The sequence below is a fragment of the Lathyrus oleraceus genome, chromosome 2 (genome assembly GCF_024323335.1).
Source record: "Lathyrus oleraceus cultivar Zhongwan6 chromosome 2, CAAS_Psat_ZW6_1.0, whole genome shotgun sequence".
Classification (NCBI taxonomy): Eukaryota; Viridiplantae; Streptophyta; class Magnoliopsida; order Fabales; family Fabaceae; genus Lathyrus; species Lathyrus oleraceus.
Window position 1 is genome coordinate 480,895,685 of NC_066580.1, and position 22,613 is coordinate 480,918,297.

At 38.4% G+C, this 22,613-nt stretch overlaps 2 protein-coding genes across 4 annotated transcripts; one reads left to right on the forward strand and one right to left on the reverse strand.

Annotated features, from left to right (window-relative positions):
* The first annotated feature begins 9,859 nt into the window (after positions 1-9,859).
* Positions 9,860-12,338, forward strand: LOC127120644 (flavin-containing monooxygenase FMO GS-OX-like 4). The gene is made up of 7 exons (XM_051051151.1): positions 9,860-10,504; positions 10,662-10,732; positions 10,904-11,056; positions 11,169-11,251; positions 11,359-11,494; positions 11,601-11,780; positions 11,985-12,338. The coding sequence occupies exons 1-7, from the start codon at positions 9,943-9,945 to the stop codon at positions 12,165-12,167; spliced, it is 1,368 nt and encodes a 455-aa protein (XP_050907108.1). The 5' UTR covers positions 9,860-9,942; the 3' UTR covers positions 12,168-12,338.
* Positions 12,339-12,482: 144 nt separating this feature from the next.
* On the reverse strand, positions 12,483-17,774 carry LOC127120645 (pentatricopeptide repeat-containing protein At4g18975, chloroplastic). Of its 3 annotated transcripts, none has more exons than XM_051051154.1 (6): positions 17,472-17,774; positions 17,180-17,374; positions 16,901-17,044; positions 14,635-14,847; positions 13,217-13,458; positions 12,483-13,025 (listed from the first exon to the last, which is right to left on the reverse strand). In XM_051051154.1, the coding sequence occupies exons 1-5, from the start codon at positions 17,499-17,501 to the stop codon at positions 13,219-13,221; spliced, it is 822 nt and encodes a 273-aa protein (XP_050907111.1). In that variant the 5' UTR covers positions 17,502-17,774; the 3' UTR covers positions 12,483-13,025; positions 13,217-13,218. The 3 variants fall into 3 exon arrangements, with proteins under 3 accessions (XP_050907111.1, XP_050907110.1, XP_050907109.1); XM_051051153.1 differs by having other exon boundaries at positions 12,483-13,114; XM_051051152.1 differs by having other exon boundaries at positions 12,483-13,114; positions 13,212-13,458.
* Positions 17,775-22,613: the final 4,839 nt, after the last annotated feature.

Consider the following 22,613-nt stretch of genomic DNA (forward strand, 5'->3'; position numbering starts at 1 on the left):
AGACATATAGATAGAATAGGAAGTTATAGTTGGGGATCTGCTTGTCTAGCCTATCTCTATAGCTCCTTGTGCAAAAACTCACACAAAGACACATCTACATTTTCTGGATGTGTTGTTTTGCTACAAGCATGGGGTTAGACTACCGTCCCTAGCACCCGTCAACAACAACCCTTTCACATTTCCGTATGCACAAAAGTAAGTTGTTTAAATTGTTATATCTTTACTTACTTCTTTAAAGATTATTACCTCTAACTAATATTTTTTGACTTTTTCGTGTAAATGGTCTGCACGTGGTATGAGTTACAACAGATGTCTAAGACACTGTATTACTCAGTATCGCAACCTGTTGGATCACCTTCGACCGACAGACGTAAGGAAAATAACTTAATTATTTCGTTATATTTTTTTACTTCTTCTACCTTGACTATAATCCAATCTTCTTTTACATTTCAGTTTATTTGGCGTCCATACCTTAATTTGGATCATGACCATCAAGTCAACGCTAAAGACGCGGCCGTATGGACTGCATGCACACCGATAATACGGTTCACAACTGTGGAGATGCACAATAGTGATCGTGTGAAGCTGCAGTTCGGTATGCCCCAAAATATCCCAGATCCCCCAGCTAGCCTAGGAGAATGGCATCTGCGCAAAGTTAACGACCAATGGAACTTCAATCCATGGCAAAGCTTCGCAAGATCGGAGTGTCGCAAATGGAAGCACTGTCATGATCATGTGTTAACTGACGCAGTCATGTCAACTGAAGAAACACCAAGTCGTACTTATATGGCTTGGTACAAATCGGTTGGTTTTCAGTTCATTGCCGGGGATATGTACTTGTACGACCCACGCCAGATGACTTACACACCTGATGTAACACCCCAAATAAAGTAAAAGAATTATTTGATTAAGTTGATAATATTATTTTATTAATTTAATTAAATAAATTGGATTATTGGATTTATTATTATTATTATTATTATTTTGGAAAATATATAAGTGGGAAATAAGAAAAATAGTCTCATTTTTTGGGGAACAGAAGAGTTTTACGTGGAAGTTGAGAAGCTGCAGAGAAGGGAGAAGCTGTAGAGCAAAGGCTGAAGAGTGGAAAAGCTGAAGCGTTGAGTTGCCGAATTATCTCAGGTAAGGGGTCTGAACCTTATTAAATGATAATATGCGAGCATTTTCATGATTTATGTAGGATTGTTGATGGATTTTGGGGATTTAGGAAGATTGGGGAAGTTGGGGTTTACCGTCGTTTAGTACTATGATGAATAAGTCGAATTAAGCTGAAATTGAATCCGTAGTTGTGTGAGTCGCGTTTTCCCGAACGCGTAGCCTTTTACGGAAGTTGAATCGGAGGTCCGGAAGTCCTCCGACGGCGGAAAATGCGGAGAACTCTGCATTCTGCCTTGTGTTAGCGCAGGAACTGCTGTTTTGTCTGCGTTAACCGGTTAACCCAGGGTGTTAACCGGTTAACACTGTTATGTATTGTGAATATGTTGAGTTTTGCCTGCGTTAACCGGTTAACCTATAGCGTTAACCGGTTAACACTGTTGCGTTTTGCCTGGAGAGGTATTGTTGTCCTGCGTTAACCGGTTAACGCATGGTGTTAACCGGTTAACACTGTTCCAGTATTGAAAAATGACTAATTTTTATGTTGAAATGGTGATTTGGCCTATTGTGGTTGATTGTGATGAATCCGTGTGTTAAGATGTAATGTTGTTGTTGTTTTGTTGAGTTGTATGTCATGCTATTAATGATGAAGATAACATGATCATATGATGTTGTTGTTGCGATGTTGATTATGATGCATGTTTGGTGTGCATGCATTCATGAAAGGCCGATGCCTAGTGATGAATGGACATGAGTTCCAATGATGTTGTTGACTCCGGGCTTGTTGAGAGGCTTGGTTCCTTGCGGGGAACCCGGATTCTATGGTGATGAATCTGGGAGTGGTGATCCTGTAGTGGTCACAAAATGGGTATACCGAGTCGTGTTGAGTCATGCATGGGTGTGTGCATTGCATTCGATGTGTTGTTTTGTTGATGTTCATGAGTTTGTTGATTATGATAATGATGATGAGCTGTGTTGGCATATGTGAAATATATATTTATGCTTATATTTCTGTCGTTATATTATTATTTAATAATGTAATTCTCACCCCTTCTGCATGTGTTTATGTTCATCTATGATGAGCAATGTGCAGATAAAGAGGAGTAGCTTTTGTCGAGCTTCGAAGAATAAGTGTAGAGTTATTCTACGGAGTCGAGTCAAATGCTCTGGTCATGTGACACCGGGGTTATGGGATTCGATAGCCAAATTATTTTTATTTATGTTGTTTATGATGAATAATTGTTGAGATGTTTGTTGAGATCATGTTGACACATTATTATAATAATTATGTTGTTGTCCGCTGCGAAGTTTTAAATTAAATAAATAATATGTTTTATGTTGTGATGCGAAAATTGTTATGTTGTAAGAAATGTAAACTCTTCTACATGTTGCACTCTGATAATCTATTTAAATATGTCGTTTGGGTAGAAGGGTGTTACATTAGTGGTATCAGAGCATGGTCAGTCCAGTCGAGTCATAATGTAATGTTTTCCCTGTTGGTCGATTAGTGTAAATGACACTGTCGATATTTAACGGTTGTGGTTGTGTTGTGCAGAGTATGGCTGGAGAAAATGACCGTGCGATTGCTGAGGCTTTGGCTGCTATGGCGCAGGCTATGCAGGCGCAGCAGAATCCGCCGGTCGACGAGTTTAAGAATTTGGGAAGGTTTCTGAAGAATAAACCCCCTACATTCAAAGGGCGCTATGATCCAGATGGTGCTCAGATTTGGCTGAAGGAAATTGAGAAGATTTTCCGGGTGATGACGTGTACTGAAGCACAGAAGGTGCAGTTTGGTACGCATATGTTATCTGAAGAGGCTGAAAACTGGTGGGATAACACTCGCCAGAGAATTGAAGTACCAGGTGCTGAGATGACTTGGGAAAGGTTCAAGACGGCCTTTCTGGAGAAATATTTTCCCGCTGATGTGCGCTGTAAGAAAGAGATGGAATTTCTAGAACTGAAGCAGGGTAACATGTCTGTTGCTGACTACGCTTCGAAGTTTGAAGAGCTGGTGCAGTATTGTCCTCACTATAATAATGCTGATGCTGAGGGATCCAAGTGTGTCAAGTTTGAGAACGGGTTGCGTCCCGAGATCAAACAAGGCATTGGTTACCAGGAGATTCGTAGGTTTCCTACGTTGGTTAATAAGTGCAGGATATTTGAGGAAGATAGCAAGGCTAGGACTGCTCATTACAAAAGTCTTAGTGAGAAGAAGAATAAGGATCGTGGTAGTCCTTATGCATCTCCGAATGGTAAAGGTAAGCAGAAAGTGGTAGATGAGAAGAAGCCCAGTGGGGGAGGATCTTCCATAGCTGGTAAATGTTTCAAGTGTGGCGAGCCAGGCCACCGTGCTGATAGCTGTACCAAGAAAGTGCTGAGATGTTTCCGATGCGGTCAGACTGGTCATAGAGTTACGGAATGTAAGGATGCTGGTCCGACATGTTTTAATTGTGGCGAGAAAGGTCATATCAGTTCGCAGTGCTCGAAACCGAAGAAGGCGGCTACTGCAGCTCATACTACTGGTAGGGTGTTTGCTCTGAGTGGGGCTGAACCTCCTAAAGAAGATAATCTGATTAAAGGTACTTGCTTGATTAATAATGTTGAATTGCTTGCTATTGTTGACACTGGTGCTACTCATTCGTTTATTTCGTATGAGTGTGCGACCAGGATTGGTGTGATTATGTCGTCCCTAGGCGGAAGTATGGTGATAGATACTCCTGCTAATGGTTCTGTGAAGACTTCTGTGGTCTGTCGAGGTTGTCATTTGACGATCTTTGAGAGAGAGTTCGTGGTTGATTTGGTGTGCTTACCCTTGCACCAAATTGATGTTATTCTGGGAATGAATTGGCTAGAATTCTATGGCGTGTTTATCAACTGCTATAGTAAGACGGTGCGGTTTTCTGAAGTTGGTGAGAATGATGAGGCAAGATTTCTGCCTGCTAGGCAGGTGGGGGATTTTGTGAAAGATGAAGCTCAGATATTCGCTTTATTTGCGTCTCTGCAAGCGGATAAGAAAGTGGTGAGTGTAGAATTGCCTGTTGTTTGTGAATTTCAGGATGTGTTTCCGGAGGATGTAAGTGATTTACCTCCAGAACGTGAAGTCGAATTTGCAATTGACTTAGTACCAGGTACGAGTCCAGTGTCGATGTCTCCTTATAGAATGTCGGCAACTGAATTAGTTGAATTGAAGAAGCAACTTGAAGAATTGCTTGAGAAGAAGTTTGTGCGTCCAAGTGTTTCTCCTTGGGGTGCACCAGTATTGTTAGTGAAGAAGAAAGAAGGTACGATGAGGTTGTGTGTCGATTATCGGCAGTTGAATAAGGTGACTATCAAGAATCGGTATCCATTGCCGAGGATTGATGATTTGATGGACCAGTTGGTTGGAGCTCATGTTTTCAGTAAGATTGATTTGCGGTCGGGTTATCATCAGATCCGAGTGAAGTCAGATGATATTGCGAAGACTGCTTTCCGTACGAGGTATGGTCATTATGAATACACTGTGATGCCGTTCGGTGTGTCTAATGCTCCAGGTGTGTTTATGGAATATATGAATCGTATATTTCATCCGTACCTTGATAATTTTGTTGTGGTGTTCATAGATGACATATTGATATATTCTAAGACGGAAGAAGAGCATGCAGGACATCTGAGAATTGTTTTGCAAGTGTTAAGAGAAAAGAAATTATATGCAAAGTTATCTAAATGTGAGTTCTGGTTGAAGGAAGTGAGTTTCCTTGGCCATGTGATTTCGAGTGGTGGGATTTCTGTTGATCATGCTAAAGTTGATGCTGTATTACAGTGGGAGACTCCGAAGTCTGCTACTGAGATACGCAGTTTTCTGGGGTTAGCTGGTTATTGTCGCAGATTTATTGAGGGCTTCTCTAAGTTGGCATTGCCGTTGACGCAGTTGACTAAGAAGGGTCAAGTGTATGTGTGGGATGCAGCTTGTGAAGCGAGTTTTGTTGAGTTGAAGAGTCGGTTGACCAGTGCTCCAGTGTTGATCTTGCCTAATCCTGATGAGTCCTTCGTTGTTTATTGTGATGCTTCTTTGATGGGTCTTGGTGGTGTTTTGATGCAGAATGGTAAAGTTGTAGCTTATGCTTCGAGACAGTTGAAAGTTCATGAGAGGAATTATCCTACGCATGATCTAGAACTCGCAGCTGTTGTATTTGTGTTGAAATTGTGGAGGCATTATCTGTATGGTTCCAGATTCGAAGTGTTCAGTGATCACAAGAGCCTGAAGTATCTGTTTGATCAGAAAGAGTTAAATATGAGGCAGAGAAGATGGTTAGAATTACTGAAGGATTTTGACTTTGAATTGAGTTATCATCCCGGTAAGGCTAATGTAGTTGCAGATGCGCTGAGTAGAAAGTCTCTACATATGTCTATGATGATGGTTCGGGAACTTGAGTTAATTGAACAGTTCCGTGATATGAGTTTGGGTTGTGAAGTTTCCGCTGATAGTGTAAAGTTGGGTATGCTGAAGTTGACTAGTGGAATTCTGGAAGATATTCGGAATGGTCAGCAAGTTGATGTCGCTCTAGTTGATCATATTACTATGGTTAACCAGGGTAATGGTGGTAATTTTGAGATTGATGAGAATGGCATCCTGCGATTTAAAGGTAGAGTTTGTGTTCCTGAGGTGTCTGAATTGAAAAAGAGTATTCTTGAAGAGGGCCATAGGAGTGGATTGAGTATCCATCCAGGTGCAACTAAAATGTATCAAGATTTGAAGAAGTTGTTTTGGTGGGCTGGTATGAAAAGAGATGTTGCTAAGTTTGTGTATGCCTGTTTGACTTGTCAGAAGTCAAAGATTGAACATCAGAAACCGGCAGGTATGATGCAACCTTTGAAGATTCCTGAATGGAAGTGGGATAGCATTTCCATGGATTTTGTGACGGGATTGCCGAGGACGGTGAAAGGTAATGATTCTATTTGGGTGATTGTGGATCGATTGACTAAGTCGGCGCATTTCTTGCCGATGAAGAGTAATCACTCTTTAGAGAAGTTGGCAGAGTTGTATATGGAGGAGATAGTGAGGCTGCATGGTATTCCATCCAGTATTGTGTCTGATAGAGATCCCAGATTTACTTCTAGATTTTGGGAAAGTTTGCAGAAAGCGTTAGGGACTAAGTTGAGGTTGAGTTCAGCTTATCATCCTCAGACTGATGGTCAGACTGAAAGAACTATCCAATCCTTGGAGGATTTGTTGAGAGCTTGTGTGTTGGAGCAGAGTGGTTCTTGGGATAGTTATTTGCCGTTGGTGGAGTTTACTTATAATAATAGTTTTCATGCTAGTATCGGTATGGCTCCATATGAAGCATTGTATGGTAGGAGGTGTAGAACTCCATTGTGTTGGTATGAATCAGGTGAGAGTGTTGTACTCGGACCTGAGATTGTGCAGCAGACGACTGAAAAGGTTAAGATGATTCAGGAGAAAATGAAGATTTCTCAGAGTCGTCAGAAGAGTTACCATGATAATAGGAGAAAGGCACTTGAGTTCCAAGAGGGAGATCATGTGTTCTTGAGAGTTACTCCGACGACAGGTGTGGGTAGAGCTCTAAAGTCTAAAAAGCTTACTCCGAGGTTTATGGGTCCGTATCAGATTTTGAAGAGAGTTGGGGAAGTGGCGTATCGGATAGCTTTACCGCCGTCGCTTTCTAATCTGCATGATGTGTTTCATGTATCTCAGTTGAGAAAATATATTGCGGATCCTTCGCATGTTGTTCAGTTGGATGATATCCAGGTGAGGGATAATTTGACCGTTGAGGTGTTGCCAATTCGGATAGATGACCGAGAAGAGAAGACCCTGAGAGGTAAGAAGATTGCTCTAGTGAAAGTTGTTTGGGGAGGTCCAGCTGGTGAGAGCTTGACTTGGGAGCGTGAAGATCAGATGAAGGAGTCGTATCCGACTCTATTTGCTTGAGGTATGTTTTCGAGGACGAAAACTTCTAAAGTGGGGGAGAGTTGTAACACCCCAAATAAAGTAAAAGAATTATTTGATTAAGTTGATAATATTATTTTATTAATTTAATTAAATAAATTGGATTATTGGATTTATTATTATTATTATTATTATTTTGGAAAATATATAAGTGGGAAATAAGAAAAATAGTCTCATTTTTTGGGGAACAGAAGAGTTTTACGTGGAAGTTGAGAAGCTGCAGAGAAGGGAGAAGCTGTAGAGCAAAGGCTGAAGAGTGGAAAAGCTGAAGCGTTGAGTTGCCGAATTATCTCAGGTAAGGGGTCTGAACCTTATTAAATGATAATATGCGAGCATTTTCATGATTTATGTAGGATTGTTGATGGATTTTGGGGATTTAGGAAGATTGGGGAAGTTGGGGTTTACCGTCGTTTAGTACTATGATGAATAAGTCGAATTAAGCTGAAATTGAATCCGTAGTTGTGTGAGTCGCGTTTTCCCGAACGCGTAGCCTTTTACGGAAGTTGAATCGGAGGTCCGGAAGTCCTCCGACGGCGGAAAATGCGGAGAACTCTGCATTCTGCCTTGTGTTAGCGCAGGAACTGCTGTTTTGTCTGCGTTAACCGGTTAACCCAGGGTGTTAACCGGTTAACACTGTTATGTATTGTGAATATGTTGAGTTTTGCCTGCGTTAACCGGTTAACCTATAGCGTTAACCGGTTAACACTGTTGCGTTTTGCCTGGAGAGGTATTGTTGTCCTGCGTTAACCGGTTAACGCATGGTGTTAACCGGTTAACACTGTTCCAGTATTGAAAAATGACTAATTTTTATGTTGAAATGGTGATTTGGCCTATTGTGGTTGATTGTGATGAATCCGTGTGTTAAGATGTAATGTTGTTGTTGTTTTGTTGAGTTGTATGTCATGCTATTAATGATGAAGATAACATGATCATATGATGTTGTTGTTGCGATGTTGATTATGATGCATGTTTGGTGTGCATGCATTCATGAAAGGCCGATGCCTAGTGATGAATGGACATGAGTTCCAATGATGTTGTTGACTCCGGGCTTGTTGAGAGGCTTGGTTCCTTGCGGGGAACCCGGATTCTATGGTGATGAATCTGGGAGTGGTGATCCTGTAGTGGTCACAAAATGGGTATACCGAGTCGTGTTGAGTCATGCATGGGTGTGTGCATTGCATTCGATGTGTTGTTTTGTTGATGTTCATGAGTTTGTTGATTATGATAATGATGATGAGCTGTGTTGGCATATGTGAAATATATATTTATGCTTATATTTCTGTCGTTATATTATTATTTAATAATGTAATTCTCACCCCTTCTGCATGTGTTTATGTTCATCTATGATGAGCAATGTGCAGATAAAGAGGAGTAGCTTTTGTCGAGCTTCGAAGAATAAGTGTAGAGTTATTCTACGGAGTCGAGTCAAATGCTCTGGTCATGTGACACCGGGGTTATGGGATTCGATAGCCAAATTATTTTTATTTATGTTGTTTATGATGAATAATTGTTGAGATGTTTGTTGAGATCATGTTGACACATTATTATAATAATTATGTTGTTGTCCGCTGCGAAGTTTTAAATTAAATAAATAATATGTTTTATGTTGTGATGCGAAAATTGTTATGTTGTAAGAAATGTAAACTCTTCTACATGTTGCACTCTGATAATCTATTTAAATATGTCGTTTGGGTAGAAGGGTGTTACACCTGACACCTCAACATCAAACCCCCAACAACAGTGTCAGACCGGATACACACAACCCCCTGTCCGTCAAACGTTTCGTTCAACCAACACACAAGCATACAACCAAAACATTCCATACACCCAACCCCAATACCAAGAGCATACCCCATACCACCACCAACAAATTGGTCATCAACCTGAGACTCAACATCGCTTCACACCCACCCCATCATCCTACCAAAGTCGCCTAAGCCAGAACACTCAACGATCATTCAACACCAACTGCCCCTCCTCCTATCGTAGCCAAGAAGCCCAAACCTCACAAAACCAAAACATCCAACAACCCTATCTCTACCAAACACCCCAACAACCTTTCCTCGATGCATCTCTCACACCATGTCTCCCTTCAACCGTTCCGGTCGCCCATCAATGAGTCAACCACATCCTAACTTCTCTGGCACGGGTCATGAGCTCAGCTATGGCAGTACACCATCGATGCATACTGAAGACTATGCCGACTTGTCTGGCTACCTCAACAGACCTTCTCCTGTAGTTGGTAGTGACGCTCCTGACCCCTCAGATGCTCAAACATTGATACCGAATTATCAATGTGGGTTAGGGCCACGGGTTAGGGTAGCTAAAGGATGTGAGACCGGAGGTCAGTTAGGTGATCCCGGTCATCACCATTAGGTTTCTTTGTGTAAACGAAATTTTTTATTAATATCAATCGGTCCTATATCAAATTTATCTATCACATATATTTACAAAAAAAAATTGCATTTTAGGAGGAGTCTCCAATTGAATTGACGTCTCCTCTTAAGCCCTACACAGGGGCGCCAATTGGATTGGCTAGGGCATCTGCCCTATCCAATCCAATTGGAGTCTCCATTCAATTGTTAAGAGGAATCTCCAATTCAATTGTCGACTCCTCCTAAAAATGGGATAGTTTGGAAAAAAAAATTGAAATCAAGGATATTTTAGAAATTTCTTTAAAAAATGAATTATTTTCGTAAAAAATTCTCAAATTCAATTCAACTGAGCTCTTGTACACCCCGGCTAAAACGTGTTTTATTTTAAAATACTCAATTTTATATTTTGAAAGATATATATTTTTTAATATATGGATCTTTACGATTAAGATTCATTTCATTTTTTCAGTCATTCAATAAAGAGAAAAAAAACTGTGTTGTTCATTCATGCCAATTAAGTTCATCATGTCCACCGCAACTCCACTACTCACACCACGCCACGTGGCCGTAATCGGCGCCGGCGCCGGAGGTCTAGTTGCGGCGCGCGAGCTCCGACGAGAAGGCCATCAAGTAGTAGTTTTCGATCGAGGAGACCAATTGGGTGGGTCATGGGTTTACACAGCGGAGGTCGAATCCGACCCAATTGGTAAGGACCCGAAGCGGAGGATAGTTCACTCGAGCCTATACAATTCGCTCCGAACCAATCTGCCTCGGGAAAGCATGGGTTTCCGAGATTACCCTTTTAGAAGAAAAGAAGGGAAAGAGAGGGACTCTAGAAGGTTCCCGAGTCATATAGAAGTTTTAAAGTACTTGCAGGATTTTGCTGCTGATTTTGAGATTAATGATTCGGTGAGACTTCAGACAGAGGTGGTGTATGCTGGGTTGGATGAAGGTGGAAAATGGACGGTCAGATCTAGATCAATTGAAAATGATTGTGTGGATGAGATTTACGATGCTGTCGTTGTTTGCAATGGACATTACTTTCAACCACGACTTCCTCATATTACTGGTTATTTTCATTTACCTCCCCTTTTTTCTTATTTATATTATTATCTAGAATTATTCCACGTAATAATAATTATTTCATATTTTAAAAACACTTATTAAATTTCATAAATAAATAAAAATTGTACAAATTTTAAATTTAAGGAGAAAACAATTTTCAGGCATTAGTTCATGGCCAGGGAAGCAAATGCACAGCCATAATTACAGAACACCAGAGCCTTTTCAAGATCAAGTAGGTGTTTCATGGCTAGTTCTATTGATATATCATATACCAATTCCTTTATGATTCTTCTGTATAAAATAAAACAATAATTAATAGATATCAACATATTCAAATGATTATTTTAAGAAATGACATTCATTTTTTCCTTTATGATTTTTATTCACTTGTTGTGTTGTGTAGGTTGTAGTTTTGATAGGTGGTGCGGCTAGTGGGGTGGACATCTGTCGGGATGTGGCAACAGTTGCTAAAGAAGTTCACGTTGCGGCTAGATCGGTTGAAGAAGATAAGCTTGGAAAGTTACCTGGCCATGATAACATATGGCTTCATTCTATGGTAAAACTTGTCATCTATGGTGAGAATTAGATGGACATCATAACATTAACATCCACAAATTTGTTTGATGACTGTCGCTTAGATTGTTTAATCTTGATCTCAAACAATGCAGATTGACCGTGTTCATGAAGATGGCACAGTTGTTTTCCTAGATGGAAATGCACTTATTGCCGATTTTATTGTACATTGCACAGGGTATTACTATTCTCAGCATTTCCTATTACTTTTTTTTCCTTCTTTTGAACCGGTTTCTATTAGTGCGCTATTGAATTAATATTGATGTCTATTTGTTACTTTTTCAGGTACAAGTACGAGTTTCCTTTCCTTGAAACCAGGGGTGTAGTGACAGTAGATGACAATCGTGTAGGACCACTCTACAAGCATGTTTTTCCACCGGCGTTAGCTCCGTGGCTTTCATTCGTTGGTTTGCCTTGGAAGGTTGTTCCTTTGTCAGGGTTCTTCATCATCACCGCCTCAAAATCAACTCGAATATGTTTGATTCTTCGATGTCCTGATATTAACACGTTCATGGAATTGATGGCAGGTTGCTCCTTTCCCCTTGTTTGAATTGCAGAGCAAGTGGATAGCTGGAGTTTTATCGAATCGCATTGCCCTTCCTTCAGAAGAGGAGATGGTGAAAGATATTGAAGATTTCTACATGTCACTTGAAGCTTCTGGTACTCCCAAGAGTCACACTCATAATATGAGCAAGAACCTCGCTCAGGTGCCTTACTACTTTGCTGTTTTATAAACTTTTTGTTAGTTTGTTTCTTCTTGTATGGTATAAGTGTATCTAATTCTTATGCACTGTTTTTTTAAACCTTGACTTTGTTTCTAAAATACATCTAAGCATGAAACATTGCAAGAAGATGTAATTAGTTATCCTTCAATGGAAAATTGATATCTTTGGGAATGTGTAATATTGCAGTGGGACTACAATAACTGGATTGCAGATCAGTGTGGTGTTCCTGCTATGGAAGAGTGGAGAAAGCAAATGTATATCGCTACATCTAAGAATAGGCTCACTCGACCTGAGACTTATCGTGACGAGTGGGACGATGATGACCTGGTTCAACAAGCTGAACATGAATTTGCTAATTATGTGATCTAATGTTGTATTGTTTTGAGATTTACCAAGTCATAAGTTATTCATGTCCTCTGCTCCTAGTTCAATGTTATTCTTAAATGGTCAAATAACAGTTTTACAGTCCAATTTCGAAGAAGAAAATTTTACAGTTAAAAATAAGGAAGCAGTTATATATGTTTGAAATACCTTCCATTATTATCTATCCATTAAAGAACAAGTGATAATGATATGCTCAATTTTTATTTTACTTTTTAATGTTTCTCTCTACAATAATAATTGGAATATGGATTAGTGCCTTCCCAAGAAGATTTTTTTTTAAAGATAAACATACCTAGGATGTGAAACTGTTTATTTGCAATGAATATTAAGTGAGTAAATGTTCACACACAATAGCTAACATACTTGTTTTCAAGAGCTATAAACTGTCTAACAAACTTGGAACAGCTTTGCTGTTGAGATTTGGTTTGGAACATTGAATTGTAAATCTACATGCATAACCTGCATAATAATTGAGCAAAGAAATTTGGTCTATAACATCACCATAGAGTACAACCTAAGGTATCAAAGAATACACTTAATCTGTAATATCAGTTAATGAAGTTCTTGTTCTGCATCCATGCAACTCATATCCGCACATTGAACACTTGATGAATAGTCAAATTTCAAGTATACTGTCCTTGATACTTCTGTTTTTCAAATTATATGACCTCATACATATGTCTCGGGTGCATGGTGTTTTGCTTCTATTACAAGCTCGGAAAAAACGAAACAAATGTTTGTATTATCCTCTGCCCAAAGTTGGCTCATGCTGTTAAAACCAATATAACAATTAAATCTACATCCTGCTGAAAATCATGGAAGCTTGATTTAAGGATTCGCGTCCTGCTGAAAATTGGAATCAATTCTCTATCCAGAAACAGAAATGAATTTTTCTTCTATAACGAAACATAGTTTTGTCTTGCAGCTCAGCCCTGAAATTTGTCATGTAATATTTTGTAACGAAACCAATAGGATTGAGAACCAACCGACCAAACAATTTTAACAGTTTAATCAAGCATATGATACTACCTTACCACTACTTTTCCTCAGAGTCCTTTTTAGATTCATTAGGCTGCTCTTTATTCTTTTTTGCACTCGATTTCCTTCCACCTTTCCTGGTTGGTCTTGGTCCTTCCTCTATGAAAAGATGATTATATTTTTCCAGTATCCTCTCTTTCTCTTCAACCAAGCCTAACATCTCATAAGCATTTGCCACTTTCTTAATGATTAATTTATCCCGAGGTTTACGATCAAAAGCTTCCAGTCCCTTGAAAAGCTATTAATCAAAGGCACAAGACATGAAACAAAGGTAAATTGTGAGTTAATTGAACCAAAACTATATATAGCCATCAAACAAAGAGAGTAAATGATGTTAGATAAACACTGCATATAGTATCACAACAATATGCAAGTCCACATCAACTGAGGTAAATAAATAGTTTTGATTTGTCTCTCCAATAGAAATATAAAAGAGCTTGGTAAAATATTTAATCCTGTTCTTTTATATACAATTAATAACAAAAATTCATCAATGCAAAACAATTATTTTGTTTTCCTCTAACATTGATCGTATTCAACATGGCTATTATGGTCAGAGCCCATTGATTCTGCCACAGCTATTCTACTTCCCAACTGCTGCAATTTCATTTTAGTCAAGATTTTGATAATAAGTAGGAGAAAAGAGCAATATAGTGAGAATAATAAAACTCCAAATAAAGGCTACCAGTAACTAAGTTTGAAGGGGCGCTACAATATCTTTTGTATTAATTAAGCTCTCATCAACTACGTTTCTATATTTATTTGTAACATAAATCTTTTCAACAAATGATGAGCATCTATGATGCGAACCCGGATTGGAGTAGCAACAATTAGAAGAAAAACAGATCAATAATGGAAATAAAGGAGTGTATTATTTATGACTGTTAATGATAACTACAAAAGGATGAACATCCAAATGTCCACAAAGCCAAGCTCCTACAGAGAGTAATAATCTCTGTCCATAACTAACAAATGGTTTCCACAAAAGATACTCTTCCCTCGATTCCTATATAACTGACTCCCACTACACTTTAACTTTTCTAATCCTCTGCCACGTGCATAATCCCAATACACCCACTTTACTATTTTCCATTCCTTCTAGTTCTAGCTCAAACCCGTTGAAAATTGCACTAGGGAGTTGCAGCTGTGCTATCAGCCCATTTGGTCCTTATTTCTCATTCGGGGTTTTAACAATCTATCATTCCGTTTCTAATGAAAGAGATTTGTCCATGAATCGATCAATTTAATATAGTAGAACAACAAAAAAAAACTAACAATATTATGCAACAAAAAATAACCAGGCTTTATTCTACTAATAAGGTCAGCAATGAGCCATGTGGATTAATCACACCATTGGAATGAGAATCTATTAAAATAAAATAAAAATTGTATTCCACTATTTGGGAAAGCTTACCCTAACAAGATCATCCAGCATATTGTTTCGATAATATACTGATATCATAAGATGGCACATCTGCCAAGGAACAGAATGCAAATCAGTGCCAATTTTCATTTCCCAGAATTTGTGTGCTTCTCCAACTCTATGATCCATATCTAAAGCTCGAATCAATTGACCATATGTTCCCATCGTCGTCCCTTGCCCCTTGCTCAGCATCCATTTAATTACCTTGGATAAGATATTAAAGCATCAGAGTAAATAATACTAAGGTCAACCAAAATTCCTTTATTAATTTAAAGCCCGTCTTTGTTTACAAAAATAATTACTAAAAAAATAGTCACAAACATCTTTGTTTAATCAAAACTCACGATACATCCTAAAACTCACATGCAAAGCTGCAAACAGATAAGGCCAAAATCAAGACATGGTAAAAGAAAACAAAAGTAAAAAGAAAACTTCATCAGCAGAAGAAATAAGGAAATGAAATCATCCAATTTCTGCATAGAGATTATACTATAAGAAGCTTCTACAAGCAAAAGGAGTATCTGGTCACTAGGATGAGTAATACAAGCTCTGGCATCATATCATCTAACTCACCAATTAATATAAGTTTATGAAAATAAAAGTAATTATCTGCTACATTTATGAGATTTTGCCTGTTTTGAAATTTGAGTTTCAATAATAAAAATTGAGGCAGGGTCAATGTGAGCCACAAACTCAGTCATTACAACAATATTTCCCATCATCATGTTTTCACCATGACCATTCTATTCCACTGACAAAACAAGCCAGTATTAAATCCTCTTCACTTGAGCCATAACTTTTCATTCATGATACACTATACAACACTCACCTTTGATGTAAGCCTAAGAATTAAATGAACCTTACACAGTAATTCTCTGCTATCTTACCAGTAAATTGCTCTATTGCCGCTTTGCTCAAGCCATTTAACGAATGCCACAACACAATCAATTCCATTTCTCAAATGTTCTGACCTTCAACTTGCAAACATCGCACAATTTAGCACCTAACTTTTATATAATTTGCCTCACAAAACCGTTATACCCCTCGCTGCTGTCCCATTATTTCTATTACTCCATACACACCCAATCTACACCTTCCATCCATCATGTGGTCCTCTTATTTACGTAGGAACTGCCTCACTCATACCTTCCACTTCCAACCTCCAAATCACCTAATATACCCCGTCTATCACTTACGACAAACCATTGACAGCATAAGGCCACTAACAAAAACGTTAAATTCTGGTTTGCAATCTTATATTGGACCAAGTACTCTCCTATTGATTCATTAGTAATTCTGTCTGTGTCCATAAAGTCCCGGCATTACAAATAAAGTAAAGCTTATACTCTTTGTTGTTTCACACCAAGAGCTACAGCAGTGTCCCTCAAAACCAACAGTAAATAGTCATATCTCCATCAGTTCGTGCTCCAGGAGCCCAATTTTTTCCCGATATTTTTCTAGTGACTTCAAATGCTTCATGAAGGATGTTAATCACTTGATTCATCTTCTTTGCATGTTTGTTCCCTTACAGTACCACCACTTTTAATAATGACTACCCCTATTCCATACCAACTCAGATATCCCTTTTTTTGAGGGCTCATACTTATTCCATATACCTACTAGAGATGACATTCAGGATCTTAACCGGAACCAAGTTTGTGTAGTAACTGCTAGTCTAGTAAACAACATATGCAGAGCATTGGAATTATTACACAAACAATGTTACTTCATATTTGGCTTCTATGGTAGTCTAATTAATGTTTTGAACAAAAAGTGTTAAAGTAGACATATGAATACATGCACGCGGTATCACCTTGAAAGTGAGAAAATTTACAATATGCATTGATATCACAAGAAATACTTCAGTAGCTATATATGCATGGGTACAAACAAACTATAGATTTTGGTTGTGACAGTGCAGTGCAATTTATTTGATGATGACTAAAATAGCCTCTTGCAAGAAATTTGTTCTACACTTGAAAATTTCCCTAGAAAATGGAATATCATTTTTTTATGATTGTATCAACTCTTATTTACTTCAAACACATAAACTAATCCGTTTAGGAAGCCAATTTCATCTACCAAACTTATGGTGAAAAGTATAGAGCTCCACTATAAGTCTTATGTAAATCCAATTCCATTCCATTTGTAAAAATCACTAACTTTTGCAACTATTTGTTAACCCTCTTCAGTTGACAAGAACAATGCATGAGAAAAAAAAAGAAAAAGAAAGCGCACACACACAAACGATACATACCTGAACAATCCTATGCCACTGTTGTTCCTTCTCAAGACTAATCAATATATTTCTCAATGCACCAATTGGAAAATTTTGCTCCCAAGCAACCCATGCATCAAGAGCACCATAAATAGCCTCCTTACTATCATCAATATCTCGAAGCTGCATCATTAGGGGTTTTATTAAAACAACCGAAACTAAAACCCATTCACCATGTTTAAAGCATCAAAATTCATAAAATACTTATTCAATAACCAAGATGACACACATTATTATTATCATTAGGAAAATGCTTACTGTGGTGAGAAGAAACTTGGTTCTATCTTTTCTAGATACATTTTCCCCAATGTAATGCTTTGGTGTCTCTCTTCCACTGGCTTTTCGGTCAGAAGGAATAGATTCTGATTTGGTCTGCGAATATGATGATTGGGACAACATTTGACTGTAACATCGATTGACATCACTTAAGTTCACTTTACTCAATCTAGTAACCTGGAAAATAGAAAGCAGCGTGAGTTTTTCTTGAGGAAACATAGCGCCAACAACATTGACATATTAATGGAAGAGAGAGACAGAAAGAGTAACTTACGAGGTAAGAAAATCGAGGTGCCCTCCACATGTTTGTTGAAAGTTCTTCGCCGAAATCAACAAATTTTGCAAGTTTCAATAGATTTCTGTTATAGAGCAGCGTTTTCTCAATTGATTTAGGTTATGCTAGTTTTTACGAGAATTAATGATAAGAAAATAGCAGGATTTGCAAATTCGGCTGAGATTTATCCCTTCGCTTTCGTTTAGTGTAAGTTAACTCTATTTGGAACAACACACCACATATAATATAATGGAGAAATTTTGCATGTGGAGAGTGAAAGAGGATAATATATGGAGAGAGAAATTGAGCTTGACACGCTTCTAACCATTTATATCATTTATATCAAAGTGGTCAATGAGTTACACCTGATATTAAATTAAAATAGAATTAAATCATATTCAATGGTAGTCGGTTATACCAAAATAGTTAATTGATTACACCTGCGAAAATTCCATATTTCTACTACTTGATTGAACCTCAGGCCTTGTTGTAACCAGTTATCTACCCATATTACAACACTTGAATTACATGAAAAACATCAACACACCACCTTAATTCAAGTGTTGCAAGTCTATCATGCTCATGTTCATCTTCAACCTCTTGAACACATCATTTATGACTCCCTTAGTCAATAAATAATCAATTTGGTTCTCACTCCTGCAATATCCCAATCGTAACCTTCTTTCACTAACAAGTTCTCTTAAATAGTGAAATCTCATCTCAATATGTTTGCTCCTCCCATGTGCAATTGAGTTCTTAGCAAGATTAATCGCGGAAATATTGCATACAAAAAGTGTGATAGTCTCACCCTCAGTGCTACTTAGCTCCTCCAATAGATTCATAAGCCACACAGCTTGGCACACACATAACGAAGCGAGAATGTGATCGGCCTCACAAGATGAGAGTGCAACTACTGGTTCCTTCTTTGAACATCATGAGATTGGTATCACACCATACATAAAGATGTACTAAGTAGTAGACTTTCGATCATCTTTATCTTCACACCAATTAAAATCGATAAAATCGAGCAAATTGCATTTCCTGCCCGTATCCGCTGCGGGAAAGAGAATTCTGCAGCCAACAGAAACTTTGACATAGCGTAGGATCCTCTTGACTGCTGCCAAGTGAGACACCTTCGGTCTCCCCATGATTCTACTCACAATACCGACACTAAACGTCAAGCGTGGTTGCGTATTGCATAAGCAACACAAGGATCCAATGAACCTTCTATATTGAGTTGGATCAACATCTTATTCATCATCATTCTTAGACAACTGCATCCTTGGTTCAGTTGGAGAAATGAAAACATTGCAATGCTTCATTTCAAACTTATTCAATATCTCAAGAGCATACCTTCTTTGGTGCATGAGCAGTCCCTTTTGGGACTTGTGGAACTCAATGCCAAAGAAGTATGTCATGAACCAAGATCGGACATCTCGAATTCTTCCATAAGTTCATTCTTGAACTTTGAAATACATTTACGGTTGCTGCCCGTGATCAATAAGTTGTATACATATAGGAAAAGGATAATTACTCCTTTACTCGTATTTGTCTTCACATACACTCTGTGCTCGGATACGCACTTCTTGAAGCCAACATCCTTTAGGAAAACATCAATTCTTTTATTTCAAGCTCTTGGAGCTTGCTTAAAACCATATAATGTTTTCTTCAACTGGTAAAACTTCAGCTTCTGGTATTTCACAACAAAACCAAGGGGTTGTCTTACATATACCTCCTCTTCAAGTGGTCCGTTCAAAAACGCAGATTTGACGTCCATTTGGTAGATAGGCCAATTGTGGTTATTAGCAATACCAACAACAATCCTAATGGTTTCAATCCTAGCAGCCGGTGTAAAAACCTCTTCAAAGTATATGCCTTCTCTTTTTAAAAATCCATTAGCAACCAATCGATACTTATGCTTGATTATCTCACCCTTGGGGTTTACCGTCACTTTGAACATCCAATTCACACCAATTGGACTCTTTCCACTTGGTAGATCAACTAACTCCCAAGTATTGTTCTTCTTAATGGATTTCAGCTCCTCCTTCATAGCACAAATCCATTGTGGATCACTCAATGCCTCTTCCGTATTAACGGGTTCAAATTTGGCCATAAGTGAAAAATGGACGAAATCACCATCATCGTTGACTTTGTTGTCTCAGAATAACTCACATTCTTGAAGTCTCTGAGGCAAACCTATTTGCCTTGTTGACCTTCTGAAATTTTCTTCATTTTGGGTTTCGACGACATGTTGTTGTGGTCTTCCACTTTTCTTAGAATTGGAAATTTCAAAGTTGTAACCGAGTACAACTTTCTAGTAACCGGTTATAGCCTGCATGTAACCAGTTAACGTTTGCTGGTAACCGGTTACACCCTGTTGCACTTGCTTCAATTCATTGATTACAACATCCCGACTGATCACAATCCTCCTGTTTATAACATCAAACAATTTGTAATCACCGGTAGAGTGATATCCAACAAGTATCATCGCTTATCCCTTGTCATCCAACTTCTTTCTAAGTTGACCCGGAACATGTCGGTATGCAATGGAACCAAAGACTCTAAAATGGTTCATATTCAGTTTGAATCCCGAACATGCTTCCTCAAGTGTTACATTTTTAAGCTTCTTTGTAGGGTACATATTCAACAAATAGGCAGCCGTGGATATCGTTTCTCCTCATAACTCTTTCGGCAAGTTATTCCCCTTCAACATGCTTCTCACCATGTTCATGATCGATCGATTCTTCTTTTCTGCTACACCATTTTTCTGCGATGTATAGGGTGATACTACATCATGTACAATCCATTCTTGATCATAAAACTTCTCAAAGTCATTTGAGACTTATTCACATCCATCGTCTTGTTTGAGCACTTTGAGTTTTTGACCACTTTTCCTCTCAACCATGAACTTGAACTTCTTAAACACTTCGAATACCTCATATTTTCTCTTGATTAGGTATGTACATAGCTTTCTACTATGATCGTCGATAAATGTGAAAAAATGCCTATTGCCACCAATAAAATCTACTTGCATCGGCCCACACACATCCGAATACACCACCTCAAGGTGATTCTTGGTCCTACGGTCTTCATCCTTGTTGAAGTTTCCCTTATATTGCTTCGCTTACACACATTCTTCACAAATTTTAGTCGGTATGTTGATCGATGGCAGCCCCATTACCATTTCGTTCTTTTGCAAGTCTTTGAGATCTCTAAAGTTGAGATGCCCAAGACGATAGTGCCACATCCACCCTTCTTTACTTGCTGAAGTAACAAGACATTTATGCTTCATAACCTTCAACTTAACCTTGAAGGTTCTATTAGCAGCCATAGGCACTTTAAGGACTAAAACTCCATTTGCATCCATAATGCACAATCCTTTGTTTTCCATGTGAATCTTGTAACCCTTCTCAAGTAATTGGTCCATACTTAGAAGGTTACATTTGATTATTGGAATGTACAAGACATCTTTGATTAAGGAATGTCTACCATCCCTTCTCATGATTAAAACATCATCGATCTCGTCGGCTATTGGAGTGTTGTCATCCGCGAACTTTACTTTGTTCTTCATGGCACAATTGATTTTGATAAATCAATCATTTCTTCCCGTCATATGAGATGAACAACCCGAGTCCAAATACCACTTCTCACTGCATTGAACTCCTTTCAAACTCATCATGGTTTCTCCCTCTTCATGCACCCCGTTAATCGTATCATTCAACCGGCCACACTAAATTTTTCAGCATTCTTTATGTTGCTGCAGTTGTTATCCTGCTGTTGTTCGCTACTACAATTCCCTTTTGTGGTCATGACCAAGAGTGTATTCTCTTCATCAAACTCTTGTCTTGTAACTTTGACTTCATCCCCTTGAGATTCCTTCTTGTTCACATTACACATCTTTTATAAAATGACTGAACCGTTGACATTTATAGCACTGCTCCTTGCTCTTGTAAAACCTCTTCCTTTCTCCTTTAAAGTTGCCTTGACCACCATGTTTGTTGTAGCTACTCTCACACCTTTGACAAGTCAAATTCTTTGAATTTTGGGATTCTCTATCACCAAAATTCTGAAAATCCCCTTTGCTCTTCATGGGCCATTTTTCTTTCGATCTCTTGTCCTTCTCGTTGAAATGAGCTTATAAAGCGATCTCCGCATTTGCCTAATCGTTATTCCTCTATTCCATCCCTTTCTCATAAGCCTCAAGAGAATTTTGCAGATCATATTTACTAATCATCGCAAGATCCTTCAACTCCTCAATCGCCACAACTATATTGTCAAATCTTTGTGTTAAAGAACGCAAGATTTTAGCGGCAACATACTGCTTTGTATCAGTTTCTCTACATGCCTTAACTTGATTCACCAACCGAGTGATTCTCGTTGCGAAATTATTGATTTTCTCATTTTTCCTCCATTTGAATCAATTCGAGCTAACGTTTGTGAGTTTGTAACCTCACCACCTTTTCTTTGTCAGCCCCTGCATATGCCTTCTCTAAGATCTCCCACACTTGCTTTGACGATACACAATCACCAACTTTATCAAAGTTATCGCCATCAACTCATTGATGGATCAAGAACATCACTTTGAAGTCTTTCTTCTTCTCTTCCTTATGTGTTGCTTGTTGCGCCTCTATTTTATTTTGAGCAAGAAGAGTAACACCATTCTTGATTACTTCAAGAGCATATTGGATGCCAAGCAACATCTTCATTTGCTTGCACCATTTTCCGTAATTCTTCGCATCGAGGACATGTAGGTTTGCATAGATTCTTTCATTAGAGACAAAATTCACGTTGCACACTAGGTGCTTGTGGATCTGAACCCGGCTCTTGATGCCAAATGTTGGAATAAGACATCATAGAATTGGTGAACAATGATGGAGAAACTTTGGATGTGAAGAGTGAAAGAGGATAATTGAGAGAGAGAGAGAGAGAGAGAGAGAATTGAGGATGAGAGATTATTATTGCATTAGCTTTGGATGAGTGTGTATCCTAAACACTTTATACATGAGTTACAACATAATTGGAAACTTAATTGACCAAGTAAAATAACATAAATTACAAAAAATCGTACTTGTAATCGGTTACACCAAAGTGGTTAACCAGTTACACCTGACACTAAATTAAATCAGCTTCAGTGGTAACCAG